General features: G+C 32.7%; 2 protein-coding genes across 7 annotated transcripts; both read right to left on the reverse strand.

Annotated features, from left to right (window-relative positions):
* Positions 1–531: 531 nt before the first annotated feature.
* Positions 532–5,376, reverse strand: LOC105785294 (U-box domain-containing protein 35). 6 transcript variants are annotated; one of them, XM_012611317.2, is made up of 11 exons: positions 5,182–5,376; positions 4,663–4,736; positions 4,333–4,566; positions 4,057–4,178; positions 3,856–3,977; positions 3,386–3,585; positions 2,956–3,311; positions 2,516–2,617; positions 1,923–2,351; positions 1,074–1,826; positions 532–895 (listed from the first exon to the last, which is right to left on the reverse strand). In XM_012611317.2, the coding sequence occupies exons 3-11, from the start codon at positions 4,529–4,531 to the stop codon at positions 713–715; spliced, it is 2,466 nt and encodes an 821-aa protein (XP_012466771.1). In that variant the 5' UTR covers positions 4,532–4,566; positions 4,663–4,736; positions 5,182–5,376; the 3' UTR covers positions 532–712. The 6 variants fall into 6 exon arrangements, with proteins under 6 accessions (XP_012466771.1, XP_052489001.1, XP_052489000.1 ...); XM_052633041.1 differs by lacking the exon at positions 5,182–5,376 and adding an exon at positions 4,988–5,144 and having other exon boundaries at positions 532–870; XM_052633040.1 differs by lacking the exon at positions 5,182–5,376 and adding an exon at positions 4,988–5,143 and having other exon boundaries at positions 2,956–3,305.
* Positions 5,377–19,899: 14,523 nt separating this feature from the next.
* On the reverse strand, positions 19,900–23,588 carry LOC105785268 (hexose carrier protein HEX6). The gene is made up of 4 exons (XM_052633196.1): positions 23,438–23,588; positions 23,206–23,348; positions 21,919–22,241; positions 19,900–21,084 (listed from the first exon to the last, which is right to left on the reverse strand). The coding sequence occupies exons 2-4, from the start codon at positions 23,333–23,335 to the stop codon at positions 20,002–20,004; spliced, it is 1,536 nt and encodes a 511-aa protein (XP_052489156.1). The 5' UTR covers positions 23,336–23,348; positions 23,438–23,588; the 3' UTR covers positions 19,900–20,001.
* Between the last annotated feature and the right edge of the window lie 238 nt (positions 23,589–23,826).

Below are 23,826 nucleotides of genomic sequence, written 5' to 3' on the forward strand. Positions count from 1 at the left end.
CCAAATATTTAGTTTCATAAAAAATTAGCTTTCTTATTTTCTATGTATTTTATTGGTTATCAGTTAAATGTTCGCAAATATTATTTTATTATTTTACTATACCCTTTATTTTGATACACATATTTTACTTGACTGATAGTTAACTACTAGATTAAATATACCCATAAAACAACTTTTTACTTTTATATGTTTCGTTTATAATTGAATTTTATGTGTTATCTTTTTATTTTTTACTTTAATTAAACAAGATAAATTTTAAAGTTATACATAAATTTTAATCTAATGTGTGATTAGATACATGATCTATCATTTAGCATAATTATATAGATGAAATTTTAATTGTGGTTTGAATATATAAATAGAACTTTGATTTTGATTCAGTTGTACAGTTTTAAAAATGTATAAATTATTTTTACATTAGATAAATATAATTATTTGTGTGTACAATATATAAACATATAATAATGCTAATCGAGCATGGTTATAACAAGAACATGTTCCATGGAATTATGTTGATATTGGCTCAAAACATAACTAAATTTCAAGATCCTCCGCTATATATAATATACAATTGCATTTCTTACAGATGAAATACTAGCAAAGACTTACAGTGGACTTGAAGTTGCAGAAAGGAAGCATATATATATATATATATATAGTTGCAGTAGTGGGATTAAGGGAAAGAATATACAGTAAAAAGAAGAAAAAGAAATCATTGTTTTCTGGACTTCCACTCCAAAATTGCAGAAAGAAGAGAGTAATTTGGAAGCAGATTCTTATTTGGCAAAGCCAAATTTGTCATTGGTGATATATCATTCGTTTCAATCCATTTCTCTATTGCTTTGCGCTCATATGTGTATCCATCTGCAGCTACACACGGTTCATCCATTACATCCTGTTAGAACCCAAAAAAAAAAAAAAAAACCAAATTTCAATCAGGCAATGGAATGGGCATTGTGAAGCATCAGTGCATATGCTACTGCTGGTGTGTTCTTTTGAGTGTATATCCAACGTGCAACGACGACAAATCCTTGTTTTCATTTAACAAATTGTAGAAGACTATCTCTGCATACCTTTGATATGGGGCAAATGAAGTGGTTAGGATGTGCAGACTGTATGTTGGAGATTGAATTTCGGGCCTTATTTGCAACCTCCTTCATTTTCTCTAGTATGGGAAGAACTCGGTCTTTCAAACCAGGTCGGTCTTTACGTCGAAGTTCAGCACAACTCAGTCCCAATATAGCTAATTCCTTTGTTTCTTCAACTGGCCAGTTTCCAGCTTCTGAATCTAAAATTCTGGTTAAGTTGTCGTCATCGATTGCTGTTTCCACCACATGAGTTAGTGCTATAGCGGGTTTTGCGGTTAGCAACTGTAGTATTATCATCCCAAAAGCATAAATGTCAGATTTTGGAGATATCAACCCGGTTCTTTGATACTCAGGATCGATATAGCAGAGTGTTCCAACAGGTCCAGTGTCCTTGTACACGGTGGATGTAGAGGAAGAATCTGTAGTTATCATCATGGAAAGTCCTACATCACCGATCTTGCTCATAAAGTTATGATCAAGTAAAATGTTCGCAGGCTTAAGGTCACGATGAATGATTGGTTCAGGCTTTGAGTTGTGGAGGAAAACAAGAGCTGACCCTACTTCCCAAGCAATTCTGTATCTTTCGAACCAAGGGATTGGTGGGGTATTGTTCTTCCGCAGCAATCTGTCCTCCAAGCTACCATTTTCCATGTACTCATAAACTAGGCAACCATGTTCGGGACATGCACCGAGAAGGAGAAGTAAATGCGGATGACGAATTTTGCTCAATATTTCAAGCTGAAACAGGGAAGAAAGACAAGATTTTTCAGGGTCAAATCACCTCATAATTATCTATGAACTATTATTTCTTTGGTTTAATCCAAGAAATTGTACCTCCTGCTGGAATTGCTTAGTCCTACCATTTTCTTTTGAGTGGAGAACTTTCACCGCTGCAGCGGTATGATGGAATATGCATTTATAGACAGTTCCATATGCTCCCATTCCAATTCTAAGATCTTCCGAGAACGAGGATGTAGCTGACACAATCTCGTCCCAAGTGAACTTCTGGTATTGCTGGAGGGGACCTGTCAGATAATTCTCGAGCTTTTCTTTTTCTTTAGCTTCGTGAGAGGCTTTCATCTCCGCCTCTTGCCTCAGTGAAGCTTCTCTGTCGGCACGCCCCTTCACATGCACAGCTTCTCTTATAGCAGCTTCACACTTCGCCTTCTCTTGTCTAGCTAATTCTTTAGCTTCCTCCTCTTTCAAACATACCTCCTTAAGCTTCATTGCTTCCTCTAGGCGACGTTTACTTAGAGTATTCAACTGAGAAAACAGTGTTGACAGAGAAAGAAGTGAATCAGTCCGTTAACCCGAACAGATGATGGAGAGAACAACTTAGAAAAGTAAAGAAGCTCAGTGACCAGGATGCCAAATAGCAGCAAAGATGTGATTCGGGAAGAAGGCAAAGTCGATATAATGCAACTAACCTTCTGGGATGCATCAATGGTCTCACTTTGAGCTGCCGCATGCATTTCTCGAATGTGTCTGAGTTCGGTTCTCAGCTTTTCTATCTCAAAGTTGATATTTACCTGCGTATATGTGCAAGTTTCATATTGAATTCCAAAACTAAACCCAAAGGCACTATGCATTTTCAGTAAAAATCACATTTTTCTTCACTAAAACATCTGTTTGAAGGTAAATTACTACTTAAAGGTCAATGCAAATTACGAGTTACTGCATCCTATAATTTAAGCACCGTGAAAATTACAGAGTTCACCTATGCACATCCATTAACTGAAAAGATGATGAGACAAAAGAATGAATATCCTTATTCATAAGGCTACCATGATGAGTAATGAAATACCATATAAGGCTATAATGATGCATAACACTCATCCCGTTTTTGAACAATGAAGGCCAAACCTACCTGACATTCGGACGGATTATTGTCTGTCTGTGCATCCAAGGTTGATATTTGATCTGGTAACCATGATTGTTGATCGGTTTGCAAGCTTCTGCGACTGGAATTTTGACTGACTGCTTCTCTAGATTCTGAACTGTTGGGACAAGAGCTCATATCATCATTCCCTGCTGCATTGTCAAGAGATTGGCATCGAGAATGGTTGTTATCGGGAGATTTAAACTGAGTGGACTCAGTCGATCTAGAAAGAGAACTCGTTCTTGAATGTAAATGCGTTTGATTTATCGTTGAAAGTGCTTGAGATCTCTGCATTGGCAGGGATGGAGAACGGAAAGTAGCATAGGTTGCCACAGAGCCTAATTCTGCAGTTACAGAAAAGAGAAATGAAGGTTCTTTATGAGTAGTTTGTGTCAATCATTTAGTGAAAGATAAGTACCTGTCTGCAAACTGAAACTGTAGTCCGATGAGTTCTTGGAAGAAAAACTTGTTTCACTACTGTCATCTTTAGTGCTTCCATTCATCTCTGAATCAGATGGCCGAATTGATGTCAACTTTCCTTTAGAAACAGCATAGAGTGTACAAAAGCTTGGAGCGCAGGCTGATATTCTCGAGGACAAGTTATTTTTCTTAAGCTTCCTACAGATATTATCATATTTACAAAATTATTGGTGGAGCTAGTGGATAACAGTAAATATAGAGCACATAAGTAAACAGATATGCAAAGACTGGCTCTTTGATGCTCACTTTCCTTTTCCTAGGACGAACCAGAAAAGGAAAACTCGATATGAATACCCCGTTTCCGAGAATATGAAAATCAATGCATCAGTAGATTTTACACAACAGCAACTGATTCATATCCAAAAAGGTATGGGAATTGCTTTTTTTCACTATGTTGTGTTAAAATACCTTGTCAACATCCCACGAGATGAAGCTCCGATAACAAGTCTAGTGATAGTGTTCTTTGAAACCTCCTCTGCTATTGCATTCGCCACTTGGTCTGATTCAATGATTATAATATCAGCTTCCACCTTCAAAATTTAAGCAAATTTAGTTCACTTTTTGGGGGAACATGCACAATAATGTTCAATAAGAAAAACAAGAATATACCTTTCTTTGAGCACACATTTTCTTATAAGGAAGAAGCATTTCATTTGCCTGCCATTCCAGTTCCTTCTTATAAGCTGCAGCTACATCTTCTCGAACTTGTGAAATCGGAAGCAAGTTCCCCACTAGAATCGATATGATTTCAGTCAATTTGCATTAAACATAGCATTCTTAAATTGATGAAATTTTCCCAAATATTTAACAAAAGTTTCTTGAGAAACAAAAAAGTTAACTATCATCCATGAGCAGATACACTAATCTTTAAGATCCTTGACTCACTTGGAGTAGGAATAAGTTTAATCTTCGCACGAACATGTAACAACTTAAACATGACATTTCCTTCAGGAACGAATTTCTCCAATGCCCATTTAACCACATATTTGCTTTCTCTATTTCCATTGATAGCTATACCAATAGTTAAAGTTGGAGAAGGTGGCAACACCAGTTCATTTTCTGCTTCTTTTTCTTTCTTCTCCATTATTCTGCCAGTTTCTTCTTATAAGACCAAATAATCTGCAGCTTCATAGAAAATACAATGTTACAATTATTCATTGTTCATTATTCATTAGCAACTCTACTTGGCTTAGAACTTGAATACAAGGAAAGAACCTGCAGATTTAGTACTCTTTTGGTATGTAATCAATAGATAAAGATAATGTCCCTTTTGCTTACAATATATATACCTATATACACATACAATCAATCAAGGCAAGTTAAAGAAACAAATTCATGAAAATAAGTATAGAAATGTACAAATTAAAATCTATATATATTAACAAGGGCATTTTCCATTGGAGCTTAAGCTTGAAAAAGAAAACAGACATAAATGAAAAGCTATACCCTTAATTCAGATAATTCAAGAACTAATAGAAACCCATAAAAGTAAAACAAATATCAAATCAAAAAGAGAAAAAAAAGTACTAAAAAAACATACCAACTTCCTTTGCAGCTCAACAGCTTCAAGAAATCCACCATTTTACTTAAACAAGAAACTAAACTAATCATACTTAAACAAGAAACTAAACTAATCATACTTAATATATGTATATATATATATATATTTACTATTACTGATATAACATATAATGTATTCAGATTTCAGAGACAACTATGCCGTGAAGCGTTTACCATTATTTGATGACGACAATTTCATCAATTTTTAGTTGACTTTTTCTTTTCTTTTCACACTGCTACTGGGTTTTTTTTGTTCATGTTAAAGGAAACGAAAATGGCTGGTTGCTTCTGGTTAGTATAAAAATGCAAATATTTGGTATATTCCTTCCAAGAAAATCATCAGAAAAGACTTCATATTTTTCGGATAATATGGTAAGATTTATCAAATTTGTTTAGTTCAAAGAGATTGAGTCGTAGCTGAATTCAGCTGGGTTTAATTCTTAATTTAATCCCTCTACTTTGGGAACTATTCCAATTGGATAACAATGTCTTGGGTTAAATTGCTATCCTAAAAAAAAAAGTGAAAATCAAATATTCAAAATTACATATTTATTAACCTTTTTTATTTTTTATTTATAAAATATAAGGATTAATTTCTTAATTTTTACATAATAGAATGATGAAATCTGGGACCAAAGGGTGTATTCAAGGATATTTATTGGAAAAACACACACACACAATAAAAGTTGGCAGTTTCTTAGAGCTCTTCCTTTCAAAGTTATTTTCGATGGCAGTGGGTTTATTTTTGCTATTAATTTATGGTTCTTCACACATTTAAATTTTAATATTTTTACTTTTTGATTTCGTAATTAAAATCTAATTATAACATTTTATTAGTACGTGAGAATTATTTTTACTTTTTTATTGCATTATGAATTAAATTTTAATTATTAAAATTGAAAGAATGAAAAATTAAATAACTAATTGGTCGAGATTAAATCTTAAATATATAAAAATACAAGGAATAATAGCATAATTAAATCAAAAGAATGGGTTTATTTTGGTTGCATATTATTTTTAGGTATTAATCTTTAATTTGTAGATTTGGTCCCATGCATGTATTTTATTGTATATAAGATTCAACTAAATTTCATTTTCATTGACTTAAAAGATATATATATGGGGATTAAATCTTAATTTTTGAAATATCAACAACTTAATCCCTGCTTTTTTATGTTGTTGATAATTTTAGACATATCGAGGAGGCAAGAATATTGTCACAATTATGGCATGCTACTATGTTTTTTTTTTCTTTTTCCATTATTTTGAATAAATAAAATTATTTTAAAAGAATATTCGACCAAACTTCTGGAGATCTATTTTGGGATCACTGAAGTAAATGGGTTACTGATTACAGTTGGAATATAGGCGTTTGTTCTGCACTTGATGTGAAACTATGGACAATCATGGACGGATTGAATATAACTTACAAAAGAGGCGTAAAACAATTATTGATGGAAGTAATTGTTTGGTTACGGTCAATATACTTAATGGTCAGATAGAAGAGATAGAAGGTATTGACAAGAGAAAGTGATATTTACTCCACGGCCAGTAAATATGATTGCAAATTAACTAATTATTAACTAATTAAGATGAAAATTCTATAAAATAATGTTGGTATCATATATAATTAATGTTAGAGCTAAATAAATTTAGATTCTTTATCTAAAATAAAATTCCACCAAATAAAGGTCTTAAATGACATATGAAGCATGCTTAGTGAAGCTAGGAATTACCCTTTTATTCTATATTTGTTTTAATCTCTATTAAAAATAATAATTACTAAAAGACTCACAAGTATGACATATTCATATTTAAAATATACATGTGCGTGGAAAATTACATACAGTAAATAATCAAATTTATTATTTTAAACTAAAAATAATATAATATAGGTAGTATGTACAAAATTATAATAAAATATATACCACACTTTTCATGAGCTATGTTTATAGTGGTTAGAGGTAATGGTTAACCGAACTGAATTAGTATTAACTGAATTGTATACTTTTTAATCGTTAATTAAATTGAATTTTTTTAAAAAAATAATCGAACGAAATATTTCAGTTAATTCGTTGGTTAACCAAATTAATTGAAATCTATATGTTTTCCTTTTTGTTAAAACAAGTATAAAACATATCAAAAATACATTGATAATGTTCATTTGTCTTGAAAGTTAATTGAAATTTTAAGTTTTGAAACACTGCATAATTAAGTTTGGTTAATAAGGTTAATTACCTAATTTGAACCGAATTAACCGATAATCGAACTTTTAAAAATCATTAATCGATCTCCAATCAAATTAAATCAATTAACCGAATTAGATTGATTCAGTCAATTAATTCGATTTTAACTGAAATTTAAATACCCTTAACAATCAGTATCAATCAATCAAAACAAGTTTTTCTAGTACAAATTAGCTTTTATCACCTCCATTATATTGGTTAAAGAAAAATATAAAAATATATATTTTGACTGAGAAAAAATATATACTTATTTTTAAATTAATAGTATTTTCTTAAGAAGGAATAAATGATAGTTTTTCTTTTAAGAGATTATTTTTAAATGAGGTTTTTATTTTAAAAATTTTTTGATTTTTAAGGACATTGATGGCCAAAGTTAAATAAGTGCCAGAGTCTTCTTTTAAGGTGTAATAAAATATATTTAAAAATAATGATATTTGACAATATTTAAGTTCTGTTTGTCTAGTTTTTAAGGGTAATTTAAGTTATTTTATTTAAATACATTATATAAAATTTATAAAACCCAAAATATCCGTAAAAGATCTATTATTTTAAAAAAATCAATTTTTAAATATATATTAACTCGTTATATCAATTAAATCAAATGTTTTAGAGCAGAGAATAGGCAATATTTACAAAATTTCATCGTGATTCTAATTTATGTAAATTGAGAAATTGTGCTTAACTTTTGTGAATTAATAAAATATGTAGTAAAACCCAAAATTAAAACTTAACATTGTCTACCTTAAAAGAATTAATATTATCGTCATTGATATTGACACTTAGGTAGGTGAATATTAAATTTGTTAGAGTTGTATGACCCAAATTTTAAGAGATTGCTTGCAAGTCAAGTTAGACGAAATATATCTTATTTCTAGAAGATTTAGTATTTATGAGTATAATATATTTAGCATTTATTAGCATAAAATATGTTTGATTAGAATTAGATTTTTTTCAGCCTATAAATAGATGTAGTCGAAACTCCTCTTGTAATCATTCGAATTCGACATAGTGAATTTTCTTCTCCTCTGCCCGTGGTTTTTTCCCGAAAGGGTTTCCACGTAAAAAATCTATATGTTATTTATTTTATTTCTCTTTTCTTTGCGATATATTGTCATTACAGACGTTCTATTTTCTCAAATTGGTATCAGAGCTTCTGGGTTGTTCATCTCGATCACGGTAATGGCGTCTTTGAAGTATGAAATTTCGCTGTTGGATCGCAAAACCAGATTTGCATTATGACAGATTAAGATGCAAGCAGTTCTTGTGTAGATAGATCTGGAGAATACCCTGTTAAGGATAGATAAGATGTCTTCATCATTAACAGATGAAGAGAAGAAGCATAAGGATCGAAAGACGTTAACACAATTACATCTACATTTGTCAAACGAAATTTTACAGGATATGATGAAGGAGAAGACCGTCGCTGCATTATGGAAAAGGCTGGAACAAATATGCATGTCGAAAACTCTAACTAGCAAGTTGCATATGAAGCAACGTATTTATCCTCATCGTTTGGAGGAAGGTGCGTCTGTGCACGAACATTTACCAGTGTTTAAAGAAATTTTCTCAAACTTGGAGGTCATGGAGGTTCAATATGATAAGGAAGATCTAGGGTTGGTTCTACTTTGTTCGTTGCCCCCGTTTTATTCAACCTTTAAAGACATGATTTTATATAGTAGTGAGTCTCTCACAATTGATGAGGTTTATGATTTTTTGGCATCGTATGATAAGATGAAGCATCTTGTGGTTAAACTCGACTTTAAGAAAGAGAGTCTCATTGTTCATGGGAGATAAGAACAAAATGCTGATGATGATCATGGAAGGACACATAAACAGAATCCTCGCGGTAAATCTAAGGGTAGATCGAAGTCTTCAAACAGAGGTAAAACTTGTAACTTCTACAAGAAGAAATGGTATATTAAATCTGAGTGCTATAAGCTACAGAACAATATCAAAAGGGAGGCTGTGAATCAAAAGGGAAAATAACCAGAAAATTTTGATGAAGCTGATGTTGTAGAAGACTACAGCGATAGTGAACTTCTAGTCGCTTCTGTCAACAATTCTAAAGTGAGCGAGGAGTGGATCCTTGATCCTAGCTGCACCTTCCACATGAGTCCCAATCGAGATTAGTTTACAACTTACGAAACAGTATCTGAAGGTGTTGTTTTGATGGGAAATAATGTTTCATGTAAAATTACAGGTGTTGGAACAATTAAAGTTAAGATGTTTGACAGAGTTGTCAGAACACTTAGTGACATGCGACATGTTCAGAATTGAAGAGAAATTTAATTTCGTTTAGTACTCTTGATTCAAAAGGGTACAGATACACAGCTGAAAGTGGGGTTTTGAAGATTTCCAAAGGTTCTCTAGTTGTGATGAAAAGGCAGAGAAAGACTGTCAAGTTATATATTTTGTAGGGTTCTACTATTACTGAAGATATAGCTGTCGCTTCCTCTTCCTTATCAGATGATGATATTACTAAACTTTGGCATATGCACCTAGGGCATATCAGTGAGAATGGCATGGCAGAATTGAGCAAAAGAGGACTTCTTGATGGGTAAGGAATTTCCAAACTAAAATTCTATGAGCACTGCGCTTTTGGGAAGCAAAAGAGAGTTCGATTCACTAGAGGAATCCATAACACAAAGGAAACGTTAGAGTATATTCATTCTGATCTGTGGGGGCCACCCAGAATGCCTTCGAGAGGTGGAGCTAATTATATGCTAACTTTTATTGATGATTTTTCCAAAAAAGTTTAGGCGTCCTTCCTGAAGCAGAAAAGTGATATGTTTTCCGCATTTAAGTCTTAGAAAACTATGATTGAAAAATAGATGAGAAAAAAAATAAAATACCTCCGCACAGACAATGGTTTAGAGTTTTGTTCTGATGAGTTTAATAAACTGTGCAAGTCAGAAGGGATCGTGAGACACTTGACAGTTCGTCATACTCCACAGCAAAACGGCATTGCAGAACGAATGAACAGAACGATCATGGAGAAGGTTCGATATATGTTGTCAAATGCCAACTTACCAAAGTCGTTTTAGGCCAAAGCAGCCTCTACTGTATGTATTTTGATTAATCGATCTTCATTCATTGCCATTGAGAAAAAAACTCCACAAGAGATATGGTCTGGTAATCCTGCTGACTATTCTGATTGAAAGATCTTTGGGTGTCCTGCGTATACTCATGTTGATAATGAAAAATTAGAATCGAGATCCATTAAATGTGTTTTTCTTAGTTATAAAGCTAGTGTAAAAGGTTATAAGTTATGGTGTCCTGAAAATAGAAAAGTTATGATTAGCAGAGATGTTGTTTTTGATCAAACTGCTATGCTACTTAACTTATTTCTTAAAGACTCTTCCAATAAAGAAAATCAAAAGTAAGTGAAGTATCAAATTAATCCAAAATCTACAACAGAGCCGACTCATCAAGCCAGTACAAAAATTCAGAATATAGTTGCTTCTTTACCACAATACTCTATCACAAAAATAGAACTAGAAAAGAAATTAAACCTCCAAAGAAGTATACCAAAGTTGATCTAGTTGTTTATGCTTTAAATGTGGCTGAAGATATAGATGCAAACCAAGAGCCATCTAATTATTCTGAGGTGGTTAGCTGTGAAGACTCAGAAAAGTGGATGTTTGCTATGCAAGAGGAGATTAAATCACTCCACAAAAATAGAACATAAGATCTTGTGAAACTTCTTAAAGGTAAAAAGGTTGTTCGTTGTAAATAGGTGTTTAAAAAGAAAGAAGAGACTTCAGGAGTTGAAGAACCCAGATATAAAGCAAAGCTTGTTACAAAGGGTTATAGTCAAATTCCAGGAGTGGACTTCACAGATGTGTTCTCCCAGTTGTGAAGCATAGTTCGATTCGAGCTTTGCTCGGTGTTGTAGCCATACATAAGTTGGAGCTTGAGCAGTTAGATGTAAAAACTATATTTTTGCATGGAGAACTTAATGAGGATATTTACATGCAATAACCAGAGGGTTTTACAGTCTCAAAAAAAGAGAACTATGTTTGCTTGCTGAAAAGTCCCTTTATGGTTTGAAACAGTCACCAAGATAGTGGTACAAGAGGTTTGATTCCTTGATAACTTCTCATTATTTCAAAAAAAGTAGTTTTGACAGTTGTTTTTACTTTAAGAAAAATAGTGGTGTTCTTTTGTGTATCTACTCCTTTATGTTGATGACATGTTGATAGCAGCAAAAGATAAAGGAAAGATAAAGAAATGTCAAAGCCCAACTAAGTGAAGAATTTGAGATGGAAGATTTGGGACCAGCAGATACTTGGTATAGAGATTCTCATAGATAGAAAAGCAAGTAAATTGTACCTAAGTTAGAAGAGATACGTTGAGAAAGTTCTTTTCAAGTTCAATATGCAGAGTGCTAAGCCTATTAATACTCCTTTAGCAGCCCATTTCAGACTTTCATCGGTTTTGTCTCCTCAATTAGATGATAAGATTGAGTACATGTCACATGTTCCATACTCTAGTGCAGTGGGATTTCTCATGTATGCTATGGTTTATTCACGTCCAAATTTATCATATGCAGTCAGTGCAGTTAGCAGATACATGGCGAATCCTGGTAAAGAACATTGGAAAGCAGTCCAATGGATTTTAAGATACTTACGAGGTACTACTAATGTTTGCTTACAATTTGAAAGAACTAGAGATGGAGTCATTGGGTAAGTTGATGCTGATTTTACTGGAGACCTTGATAGAAGAAGATCTCTCACAGGTTATGTCTTTACAATCGAAAGTTGTGCAATCAGTTGAAAAGCCACTTTGCAAACTACAGTCGTTTTGTCTACCACTGAAGCTGAGTACATGGCGATTACCGAGGCTTGTAAAGAAGCTATTTGGTTGAAGGAACTCTTTAGTGAACTCAATGAAGACCTTCAAATTAGTACAATATTTTGTGATAGTCAGAGTGTCATTTTCCTTACAAAAGATCAAATGTTTCATGAGAGAACAAAACACATTGATATTAGATATCATTTTATTTGTGATATTATTACTCGTGGTGATATTATTGTGAGCAAAATTAGTACTCATGAAAATCCTGCAGATATGATGACTAAGTCACTTCCTATAACCAAGTTTGAGCATTGCTTAGACTTGGTTGGTGTTCATTGTTGAAGTTAAACCTTTAAAGGGTTTTATGGAAAATGTGAAAAACTTGTTCGTTGAGAATTCGTGTGAAGGTGGAGATTATTAGAGTTGTGTAACCCAAATTCTAAGAGATTGCTTGCAAGTCAAGTTAAACAAAATATATCTTTTTTCTAGAAGATTTAGTATTTATGAGTATAATATATTTAGCATTTATTAGCATAATATATTTGACTTTGATTAGAATTAGGTTTTTTTTCAACCTATAAATAAATGTAGTCGAAACTCTTCTTGTAATTATTCAAATTCGACATAGTGAATTTTCTTTTCCACTGCCCGTGGTTTTTTCCCTAAAGGGTTTCCATTTAAAATATCTGTGTGTTCTTTATTTTATTTCTCTTTTCTTTGTGATATATTGTCATTACCGACATTCTATTTTCTCAAAATTTATAAGTAATCTATTGCATGAATGTTGGGTATAAATGCTTGACTTTGAAGGTGACTTCCAATTATCTTTCTAAGTTATCTATTTAAAACTTCAATCTTAAATTTGTTAAATTCAATTCCAATCTTTGTTTACGAGTAGTTCAAATTTTAGTATTTTTATAAAAATAAGAAATTTTAATTGTATGAAATAAAACAATAAAGATATAGTCAAATATATATACTATAATAAAGATTATCAAATGGCATGGACTAAGATTGAATTATTTTGAGGTTTAAGATTAATATGCACATCAAGTGGAATAGTGACAAATTGTAAGTAATTATGGATGTCACACCCCGAAATGTTAAAGTTTAAGTTGAAATTGTGATTTTGGGTATTTATTTGAAAAGTTTACAAATTGAGCGGATTCTAGTAGAAATAAGAGGAATTGAGGACTAGTTGAGGAAAAGTTGGATTTCAACTTTGGTTTTGTTACATTTGAACTAGAAATATATCATAGTGGGAGACATGGTAATCGTGGATTTTTACACTTGGGTGTTGAATTTGAAATTAATGAAGGAAGTGCGGGAGTAGTATATAAGGGAGAGAGAGAGACATTATTCTTTGGGGTGGTTCTTTCATTTTTCTATTCTTTCTTCATCTTCTTCACTGGTTTGGTTATAAGAGAGAAAGATTAAGAAGCGGTCTGCATGGAGGAAAGAAAATAAGGTTTGTGCATAAGTAACTGATGATTTATCAAGCTGATAAGCTTCTTAATCTTTTTGTGTTCATACATTTAAAGAAAAGAGAGAAAGTTAAGGATTTCAGTTAATTCATTGATTTTGTTTTGTATCGGGTAAATTTACGTGTAATCATTTTAAATGGCCTTTGCATGTAAAGGAATTATGGTTTTTATGATGATGAATTATCTTTGTTTGAATTCTGAATTGATTGTTATACTTTTTTGACTATTGAGGTTCATGTAGCAATGGAAAAGCTAAGTAGGTAGACTTGGTGTCAACCTCCAGGTTAGTTCCAGCACTTAGGTCTTAAAGGATGTCTATTTATTTTTAGTATCATGTGCTGAGTATGTTTAACTTAGGTCTCAAAAGATGCGTGCTATGTCTTGACATGAAAATGTATGATTGGACGTAGGTTTATTCATGTGATATGGATGAAATGTTAACATAATATGTTTCATGTTTAAACAGTATATTGGTTGATTGTTTGTGTATGAAATACATGTGTATGAATTGTGCGGAGTAGTGGAGAGCTGTCAAAGTGTGTTTGAGATGGAAGACGGAGAATGAGAATTTGATATGTTATAAAGTTTGCCTCTAGTGTAGCATGTGAATGCAAATCGAGATTGGCAAATGACCCCAGTCTTATGGGGGAACACTTATGCATTCAAATTAACAAGGAGGATTTTTAGAGGTCCGGTCGAACTATACAGAACCTGAATATTAATGATATTGGCTTTGCAGAGGTTTGGGCGGACTGTACGAAGAAATGTGCGCACCAGTATACAAGAGCCCTTTATGGGACGTATGAAAACCCTTTATAGGTAGTAAAAGACTTTACAGAGTCAGATGCTTTAAGCCGTATAAATGAATGCAAGTCTATGGTTATGGCATGAACCAGGGAGGTCCGCGAAATAGTTTACGGTTACGCATCTGTTAGAATCGCCTATAAGGCAAGATCCAATGGAGGTCCGCGAGATAATTCACGTATGCAAATTCGTGTTTATGTCCACAACTCTGTTTCCATAAATATGGAGTCTACTTAATAAATTCGCCAAAAATGAGTTTGTTTTTTGGTAATCTATGGTATGGTGCAACTCTAAAGGTACGAGCTATCTGTTTATGTGAGTCCATATATAAAATATATGACAGTTCGTTAAGGCTATCTCATATGTAAAATTTCACAGAAAAGGATTCACTTGTATGAATTCGCCTACATGTTATCTGTTTCTAAGAGCAGTTCACTAAGAATGGGCTATCTGTTTTTGCGAGACAGAGGCAGGATATGACAGTCCGCCAGAATGTTTACTTAATTGAGGTGAGTAGATTTCCACTTAATCTTTAATGGGGTCTTCTTTATGGATCCACAGTTATGTTTCACAAAGTATGAATATGCATCATTGGGTCTGAAACCAAAACCTATTTGGATCGTATTATGAATTTGAGCCCGTTAGGACAAGTTATTAATAGCAGTCCGCAAAAAGAACTATTCGCCAAGATTTGTCTTAATTGGTTATCTGGATTTATTAGTACAAATGTGCTATGGGGTTTATCTATAGGTTTTCTTTCATAAGTTCCCAAGTAAGAATCCACGAAGAATAACTCTCAAGGAAATTGTTGCACAAGATTCTGCAAGGACAACTATTGAAGAAAGAATCCGCAAGTATTGTCCGCCAAAATATCAAATTTATATCGACCAATATTCGTGATTACCTATCTATGAACTCTCATAAGGGAAAGCCTTATATGGGCAAGACTGCGAGTAGTCCAGAATGTGTGCTCTCCTGATATCCATCGTTTGATCTGGATCTAATACAACCTAGCAAGCTGAATTGTTCTCAAAGAAGTACCAACTAAGTTAAACTGCCTGAACTCAAGATTACACCAGCAAGATTGATGAAATGTTCTTGTACAAGAAAACATCATATATGAATTCAGATCCTTGAAGTATTAGCTTGTTAGCTGTAATGACCCAAATTCAAGGTTATCGGAATAGTGGTTTCGTAACCACAAATCTGATTTAAAGATAAATTTATTTTAATATTTTTGCATGAATATTGATATGATAGGAAAATCGTATGAAAATATTGATAGAAAAATTTTACCGATTTAGTGGTTAGTTAGAAAAGAAATTATTGAAGAAATTGGGTAAAAATAAGGTATCGAGACTTTGATCTCAGAAACCGAGTCAAAAATAATTTTATAAATAATTATGAAATATTAGTAATATGATATAAAAATTTCGTTAGAAAATTTTAATGTTTGGATAGTCAATTACGTAAAAAGGACTAAATTGAAAACGTGTAAAAGTTACTAGAAGGATTAAATAACTCAATTGTTAAATGAGAATGGACATAAATTGAAAATAACCCCAAAAGGAGATATTTTGGGCGGCATACGCTGAGAAAAATCAGGAGAATTGAAGAATTAAGAGTAAAATTGGAATATTGCAAAAATTGCTTTAAAAGTTAGGACTAAAGTGGAATATCTAGAATTCTCTTCATATTTTCTGCATTCTCATCAGCCAAAAACGTCCTAAGGGTTTCTTCAAGCTGGTTTTTAATAATTTTTGCACCAAGTGAGTTAATCCTTGCCTTTTTCTTGTAATTTTTGTGTTTCTAAGACTTTTACAACTAGGTCCTATTACTAAATTCATTAGTTTTTGATTTTATGAATGAATTTGAAAGTTTCTATGAATATGTGCTGGAATTTTATGATGAAATAGGATGAAATTGAAGCTTTAATTTGTTTATGAGATGATTTTATTAGGTAATTTCAATAGAAATTGATTTATAGGACCTAATTGTGAAAAATTTTGGAATTAAAGACTAGTATTAAAATTATGATTTTCAAAGCTTATAAAGTAGTTTAAAGTGATGGGATAAAGTGTTAATTGAGAAAAATCAGCTCAATTGAGAGGTTAATTGAGTAGGGATGAAATTATCATTTATTGAAAGTTTAGGGAAAAATGGTAATTAACATCATACACTAAAACAATTTTGGACAGCAGCAGTAGTCCAATTTTGAAAAATCACCAAAAATTGTAAATATCGAATTAGAGGATGAATAAAATATGAAATTAAAGCTTATTGAGTCTAGTTTCTCATAGAAGAAATGGTTTAATCAATGGAATTGTAAATCATGAGATATAATAGATTTTGTGAGACAATGTTAGAATGAATTCGGGTTCCCCTGTTCTGACTTTGGAAAATCATTAAAAATTGTAAAAAAATGATTATGAGTTATAATTTATATTCTTAGAATCCTCAATGAGTCTATTTTCAGATGAAACAAATGGAAACATCATCTGAATTCTGTACAATGAGATACTTAATTTTTAGTAAAGAATAAACTGTACTTATTGGCTAAACCAAAAATTCTAAAAATTTTATGGTAAGAAAATATGTGAGTCTAGTTTCAGGGAAAATTAACGGATCTTAATTTGGAGTTCCGTAGCTCAAGATATAAATAATTTAGTGACTGTGACTCAGTAAGAGAGCTTTGAATGCACTATAAATAATAATGGAATTTTAGAGAATGTTACATATGAACATGAAATGTATTAGATTAATGATTAAATTTATTTATTTAGATCCGGAAAATTCAAATACGAAGCAAGATCGAGGAAAAGAAAAAGTTCGGGATTAGTAGATTTTTGGTTACGAACAAGTGTCGAGGTAAGTTCGTGTAACTTGAATTATATTCTTAAATGCTTGAAATGTTTGTTATTGTTGTGAATATGAGTTGTATGTTTATTATATGATAATTGATGAAGTATTGATATACTTGATGAAAAGAGGAAATAAATCCTGGTTGAATGAAAGGAAAATTCGATGGATCTCTGAAAAGGAAGTGACGGTAAAAAGGATCTAGCCCGGACGAGTGATCCTATCCTGATATAGCCCTCCCGAAGAATATGTGGAAAATGGATTTAGCCCGGACGGGTAATCCGAATTAGGGTCTGAGTTTAGCCTAGACTGGTAATTCAGATCCAAGCTCATTAGAGTAATTGTCATTGCAGGGGATTTAGCCTGGACTGGTAATCCCGACAATACTCTGTGAGTTTATATTACAGGATTTAGCTCGACCGGTAATCCATTGTAAGGATGAGGTTCGAGGGAGTGTGCTCTCTGAAATGGAAATGTGCACACATGAATATGAATTGACAGACCCGAAATTGTACACTAAAGTGTACCTCTGAAAATCCATCGAAATTCCAAGTAGTTCAACGGGGTAAATATGGAAAAATAACAAGGAAATGGAAATCATGGTATTGATGAGCTCATCAATCATGGTATAAATTATTGATACATGGAAATTATTGGACTAATTTGAATGTTGAGTTTGTGCATGATAGGGGAATAATGTATGGAATGGGTGTATGAATGTTTATTACATTGTATGGAAAATATTAGGTAAGATTAATTCTTGTTACATGAGCTTACTAAGCACAAAGTGCTTACCCTGTTTCTTTTTCCCCTGTTTTGTAGTGTTAAGAGCTCGGAGGTCGGATTTAGTCGGAGACGCATCACACTATCAACCTCAAAATATCGGTATATAAAGAAACTTTATTTTGGAAATCAATGGCATGTATAAGCTAGTAAAGTAGATGTTAATGTGGAATGAATGTATGGTTAGCCATTGGTATGGCTAACAAATTTTGGTTTTGGCATGTGATGAGATTATCTTATGAATACAATAAATCTATCTTGAAAATATGTTGAAATGGATTGGTTGTGTTGGCTTGGTCTCGGTTTAAAATTTGCAGGGAGGATTAGATATTTATAAAGGGGTTATATTGAGTTTTAAAAAAAATCAGTAAAATCTGGTAATACCTCGTATCCTATTCCGGCGACGGATACGAGTAAGGGGTGTTACATTAGCATTATGATGGCTTCAGGTATGGATCACTCACTAAGTTCAATTGAACTTACCAGTGTTTTGTCATGAATTGCAAGTATTATGTCGATTCAAGGATTCGATGAGGGATCAGGCCAGGATTTGCTGAGCTCATGCGACTTTCCTTATTTGATATAATATACATACAGCAGGGCGACCCAGAAACGAAGTCTCAGGGTCCGAGTTGAGTTGTAATTAAGTTTGGAAATTTTATATCAACTTTTAAAAGCAAGTAGCTATCTCAATATAGTAGAACTTCCGATGTAAATTGTTTTATACGGGTCTTAAAATTGTATTAAATTCCCTTGACGAAATAAATTACTTAACTAGGTTATAAATGGTTACTATTAATTTGATTCAACATGCGAGTCGTACTAAGATAAGCTTTTATAAATAAGAGTTAGTACTACATGACTTGAATTGGTGGTATTTTTTAAATGAACATATTAGGTAGATTTAGTAATGGAGTGTAGCACCTTGTAGTCCGAATCCGGCGATTGATTCAGGTTGGGGTGTTTTAATAGAACACTTTCCCAAGATTTTTCTTTTTGGGCCGTCTCCACATTAGTTTTAAGAAATGTCAAGTGTTACTTCACTACCAACCATAGTTGAAAATGAAAAGGGTTAGTTGTGACATTAGGACTTCATTGTACCATGGGTTTGGTCGACACAGAAATTTGGTGTTTAGTTCTTCCAATTTGGCATACATTTGTCTTTTTTATTTTTGAAATGTTATCCTTATATCCAAATTGAAAATACCATCACTTGTCGTCGCTAAAATGATAGTATGATTTTTTTATTGTTATTCCATCACACAATATGAAGCACATAGTGAATCATTTTCAACTAGTAATAAAATTACAGTAAAAAACCTCTTCAGTTCCTTTCAATTTCAATCCCTCTAAAAAAAATTAGACCAATTTAATCCTTATCAATTTTGAAGGTGAAAAACTAAAGACAATTAAGCATGACGTTAATGTCTTTCATCAATTGTACATAATTTTGATTGGCAAATCTAACAAATTTAGCCTTCAATGTTTCAATATTTTGTCAAATTGACTTTGGTTCTTATAAATTCAACAAATTCAACCTCAATGTTTACACAATTACACAAATGTTGCGGGATAAATTTGTTAAATTAGGACCAAATTGACAAAATGTGTAAACTTTGAAGGTTAAATTTATTATTATACCAATAAAAATCATGATACTTTCGTGATCAATTGTCCTTATTTGCTCGCTTTCAAAATTAACAAGGATTAAATTGATTTGATTTTATTACGAAGGACCAATTTGTTTAATTTCAAAATTGAGAGGGATTGGAGAGGTCTTTTTTATCTAATTATGTTAGCCAAATGTTTTAGGCTACTAAAAAGAATCTAGTTATGTCATTTTATGAGGGGATTAAAATATAATTAGACCAAAAGAAAATAATAGCATTACAGAAAAATTTTCATTTTGTATGCTATAATTTTCTTTAAAAAAAAGCTCTCAACATGAGTTTTTTTCAACCCTTTTATTGAACTTCATCATGCATCAAATATAAAGCCATGCAAACTTTTTTTTTTATGCATTATGCCCCTTGTTGTGTATAAGCCTTCTTTTCATCATCCATCTCTCCAACAATTATTTTCCAAAACCAATGATCCTTCCACACTTTTTCCATTTGTTCGATCGGCACATTGTTGGTCTCCGGCAACAAAAAGTACACAAATGCGGTCATCACCATGACCCATCCTCCAAAAAAGAAGAAAATCCCGGACTTGAAACGACAAAGCATAGCTAGAAAAGATTGTGCAATGATGAATGTAAACAGAAATCCCATTGCCACTGTAATGCTTTGTCCTGCTGATCTAATCTCCAGTGGGAAAATCTCACTAGGAACTAACCATCCTAATGGTCCCCATGACCATGCAAAACCAGCTACATATACACAAATTAAAGCTAAAACTAAATAAGCATACCCTTTGCTTAATCCACCATGATCCACTAACAAAATAGCCATAATTACTCCAATTGTTATTTGTGTCACAAGCATTTGAATTCCTCCTATCATAAACAAGGTCTTTCGACCGAGTTTATCGACCACGAGTGCTGATATGAATGTCGCGGTAGTACCAACAAGGCCGGTCACGATTGCGGACATGAGTGAAGAACTTTCACCTTGGCCAATGGTCCTAAATAGAATTGGTGCATAAAATGTGATGACATTAATGCCTGTTACTTGTTGGAAAAATGGTATAGCTATTGCCATTACTAGTTGAGGCCTATATTTTCTTTGTATAATTTTTCGAAACGGGCAGTTGGTGGTTTTTGAAATCGAGCTTGCTTCGATGAGATCATCGAGTTCTGCTTGGACATCGGTGGTGCCGCGTATACGTTGCAACACGGTTTTGGCCTTATCAGGATTACTATTATTTTGAATTAAGCTGTTAGGTGTTTCGGGGAGGAGGATTGCTCCGATTGTTAGGATTGAAGCCGGTAATGCGGCGAGTGCGAGGGAGATTCGCCAACCCCATCCACCTTTGATCTTTTCGGTGCCGAAGTTTATAATGTTAGCCGAAAGAACACCGAGGCCAACGCCGCATTGGAAGCCAATGTTCATTGCTCCTCTGTGTCTGGGAAGTGCCATTTCAGAGATATATAATGGGACTGACTATAAACCAAATGCAACAAAGCAAAAACACAATTAGGTCCCAAAATATAAGCAAATTCAAAGAGAAGGTCTAATTATGGTTTTGATTCCTCTATAATACTAAAATTTGAGATTTAATCTCTATTCTCTAATTTGACGTAGTTGTACACAATTTTTTTAACAATCTTAAACATTTCACATACATATAAAATTACTATTAGTTAAAAATATTTAATGAAATTTTCATGCTGCCCTCGCTATGTGACCAAATATAACCAAAAAAGCTTGATGTAATTATCCCTTTAATGGAAACAATTAACCCTGAATTGTCAATTTAGACAAATTAATAATACTATAAATGTATAGGACCAAATTATGAGGAGTTGGCCCCTTGGTTTAAATTAAGAAATTGTCATTAAGTCTTTCAAAATGTTCAGCTCTAAAAAAGTTTAGAAAATTTTAATTAAAACCTTTAAAATTTTCAAAATTTCTCATTGATTTTCTCAGAATTTTTAAAAATTTTAATTAGACCCCTTTTTAAAAAAATCTCATTTAATCCCTGAGATTCTCGAAAAATTTAATCAGACTTCTACAATTTTTGAAAACTTTAATTAGATCCCTCAAACTTATGCTAAATTCCACCACTATTGACCCTCCTAAAAGTTTATAATTCCATTTTTGCCCTTTTGATAAAAAAAAACTCTGGATTTATCCTCTCCAAAAGCTTATAATTTTATCTCGACCTGAAAATTTCTAGTTTCGTCTTTGAAATTATGCCAAATTAAATCTCAAAATTTAAGCATAATAGAGGGACTAAAACCATAATTAAACTGCAAATATAACTATTGTGCATACCTGGTTTGCAAATCCAACTCCAACTCCTAGCAAGACACGACCGAGTATCAACATGTAGACGTTAACAGCCGCACCACCAAGGGCTGAACCAGCAAGGAATGCAGCTCCTCCTATAAGGATGGAGGGCTTGCGGCCAAAGGCTCCGGTCACCGGCGATGCCAAGAAAGACGAAATAAGACCAGCTATGTAGAGTGAGGACGTAAATGAAGTCAACAGTTGGCTGTCGAATTTGCAGTAATTGCTGATTTTGGTATCTTCTTTCATCTTTGTGTAAACTTTTGGGAAAAACTTCTTCAAAAATGGCTCCATCGACGTCACTCCACCTTTGTTACAACACAGCACATGCCTCCATAAGTTTGACTTTTCTTCAGTTGAAGTGTCAATTTGTTTCGGTCTAATTGTAGTTTAACCCCTCAATTATATTAAATTTTGAGATTTAACCACTTTAATTTAAATCGATAGAATTCAACTAATAACAAATTTACATATCAATAAGAGGCTTAAAGCTGTAAAAGAATATCAAATCTGGCAACAACTACTACTAGCTGTGTTTTAAATTTGGTCCTACTTATCTATACTACTGGAAATTAACAAGTGACTCCCTGATTTGCCTTTTTTTTTTTTGACATGATAATATGATGGTCAAATTTTAATTTTGATCCTTATATTAAGTTAAAATTTGAAATTTAATATATATACTTTAATTTTTAGTACAATTTTATCTCTTTACTTTTATATTGTCATTAGTTAGTTTATATAGTTAATATTGTTAACTAAAACATTAATGCCAATTTTTACCCTATAATTTTTCCAATCAAATAATTAACTCAACGCAAAGAGTGGGTTGAGCACCATACTCGTATTATTATAAAAGTAGAAGATGAAATTAAATTATCAAAATTTCAACACAGCAGAGGGACTAAAACTTAATTAGACGATTTAAACTAAGTTTCATTAGCCTTAAATTCATAAAATAGTCACTGCTTTAACAAAAAGTTTCAGCCAATAATGAAGTTGTTCCAATCATTCTGTTTCAAGCAAAGCAAATGCCAAGAAGGTTATCCAGCTTATTGACAGTGTTTCAATGCCTATGTAGGCGATTACATCAACTTCAAAAGGATGCAATTTTTTCCCTTACTAGGACAATAGAGACTATATACAAGAGTAGAGAATAAGTGCACGAATTCGGAATGATCCAAATTGATTCATTTAACCCACTCGAGTTTAGATGAAATATAAAACAACATCTTGCATATTGATGTTAGATAGATAAAAGTAGAAAAGAACCTGAAATTCCAAGATCATAACCGAAGATGATTCCTCCTGTAGCAGCCATCATACATGAAACAAGTACAAGCAAAGTTAGCCTGCCATTGTATTGGCCACCTTCACTGGCTATAGCTAACCCAACTGCCATGGCTCAATTCCACCTAGTGAGAGAGATTTGAGATTTGAGATAATGGAGCAGACTTTGTTTGAATATTGTGTTATAGAGCTAATAAATAAGACCAGACTGTACCGTCTTCTTTGACTCTTTTAATCTTCTTTAAAATGTAAGCTTCTGGTTTATGAGATTCACCAAAACGAGTGGATATAGGCACTCCACGCAAGCTTCAAAATAATGGTGATTCAGCACCCAACTCTTCTTCTAATTTGAGAGAGCTTAACAACATCTTGCCAAATTTTGTTTGAATATTCACATTATCTCTCGTCTTAACCATGGAGAAGACAGCTTCCACCGGTATCCATATCAATGAGGAATTCAAAAATTCATTTAAGGGCTAAAATTTAAAGATTGAAAATATCAAACATAATTCTCTTCATTTGAAGGCAAATTACATTTTTATTATAAATTAATTTTAATTTAACCATTTTTATCAATAGAATTCGCCCATGCCTAAACTAATT

This window comes from Gossypium raimondii, chromosome 7 (assembly GCF_025698545.1).
Source record: "Gossypium raimondii isolate GPD5lz chromosome 7, ASM2569854v1, whole genome shotgun sequence".
In the NCBI taxonomy this organism is placed as follows: Eukaryota; Viridiplantae; Streptophyta; class Magnoliopsida; order Malvales; family Malvaceae; genus Gossypium; species Gossypium raimondii.

Bases quoted from the DNA above. Each gene is read 5' to 3' on its own strand.
- LOC105785268 (XM_052633196.1), bottom strand. From the start codon at position 23,335: ATGGCAGTTGGGTTAGCTATAGCCAGTGAAGGTGGCCAATACAATGGC. The intron at 22,242-23,205 runs GTTCTTTTCTAC...GTTGTAACAAAG, and splicing joins TTATGATCTTGGAATTTCAG to GTGGAGTGACGTCGATGGAG. The intron at 21,085-21,918 runs GTATGCACAATA...TTTGGTTTATAG, and splicing joins GAGTTGGATTTGCAAACCAG to TCAGTCCCATTATATATCTC.
- LOC105785294 (XM_052633039.1), bottom strand. From the start codon at position 4,531: ATGGAGAAGAAAGAAAAAGAAGCAGAAAATGAACTGGTGTTGCCACCT. The intron at 3,586-3,855 runs GTATTTTAACAC...TAATATCTGTAG, and splicing joins TCTCGTGGGATGTTGACAAG to GAAGCTTAAGAAAAATAACT. The intron at 1,827-1,922 runs GTACAATTTCTT...TCCCTGTTTCAG, and splicing joins CTAAGCAATTCCAGCAGGAG to CTTGAAATATTGAGCAAAAT.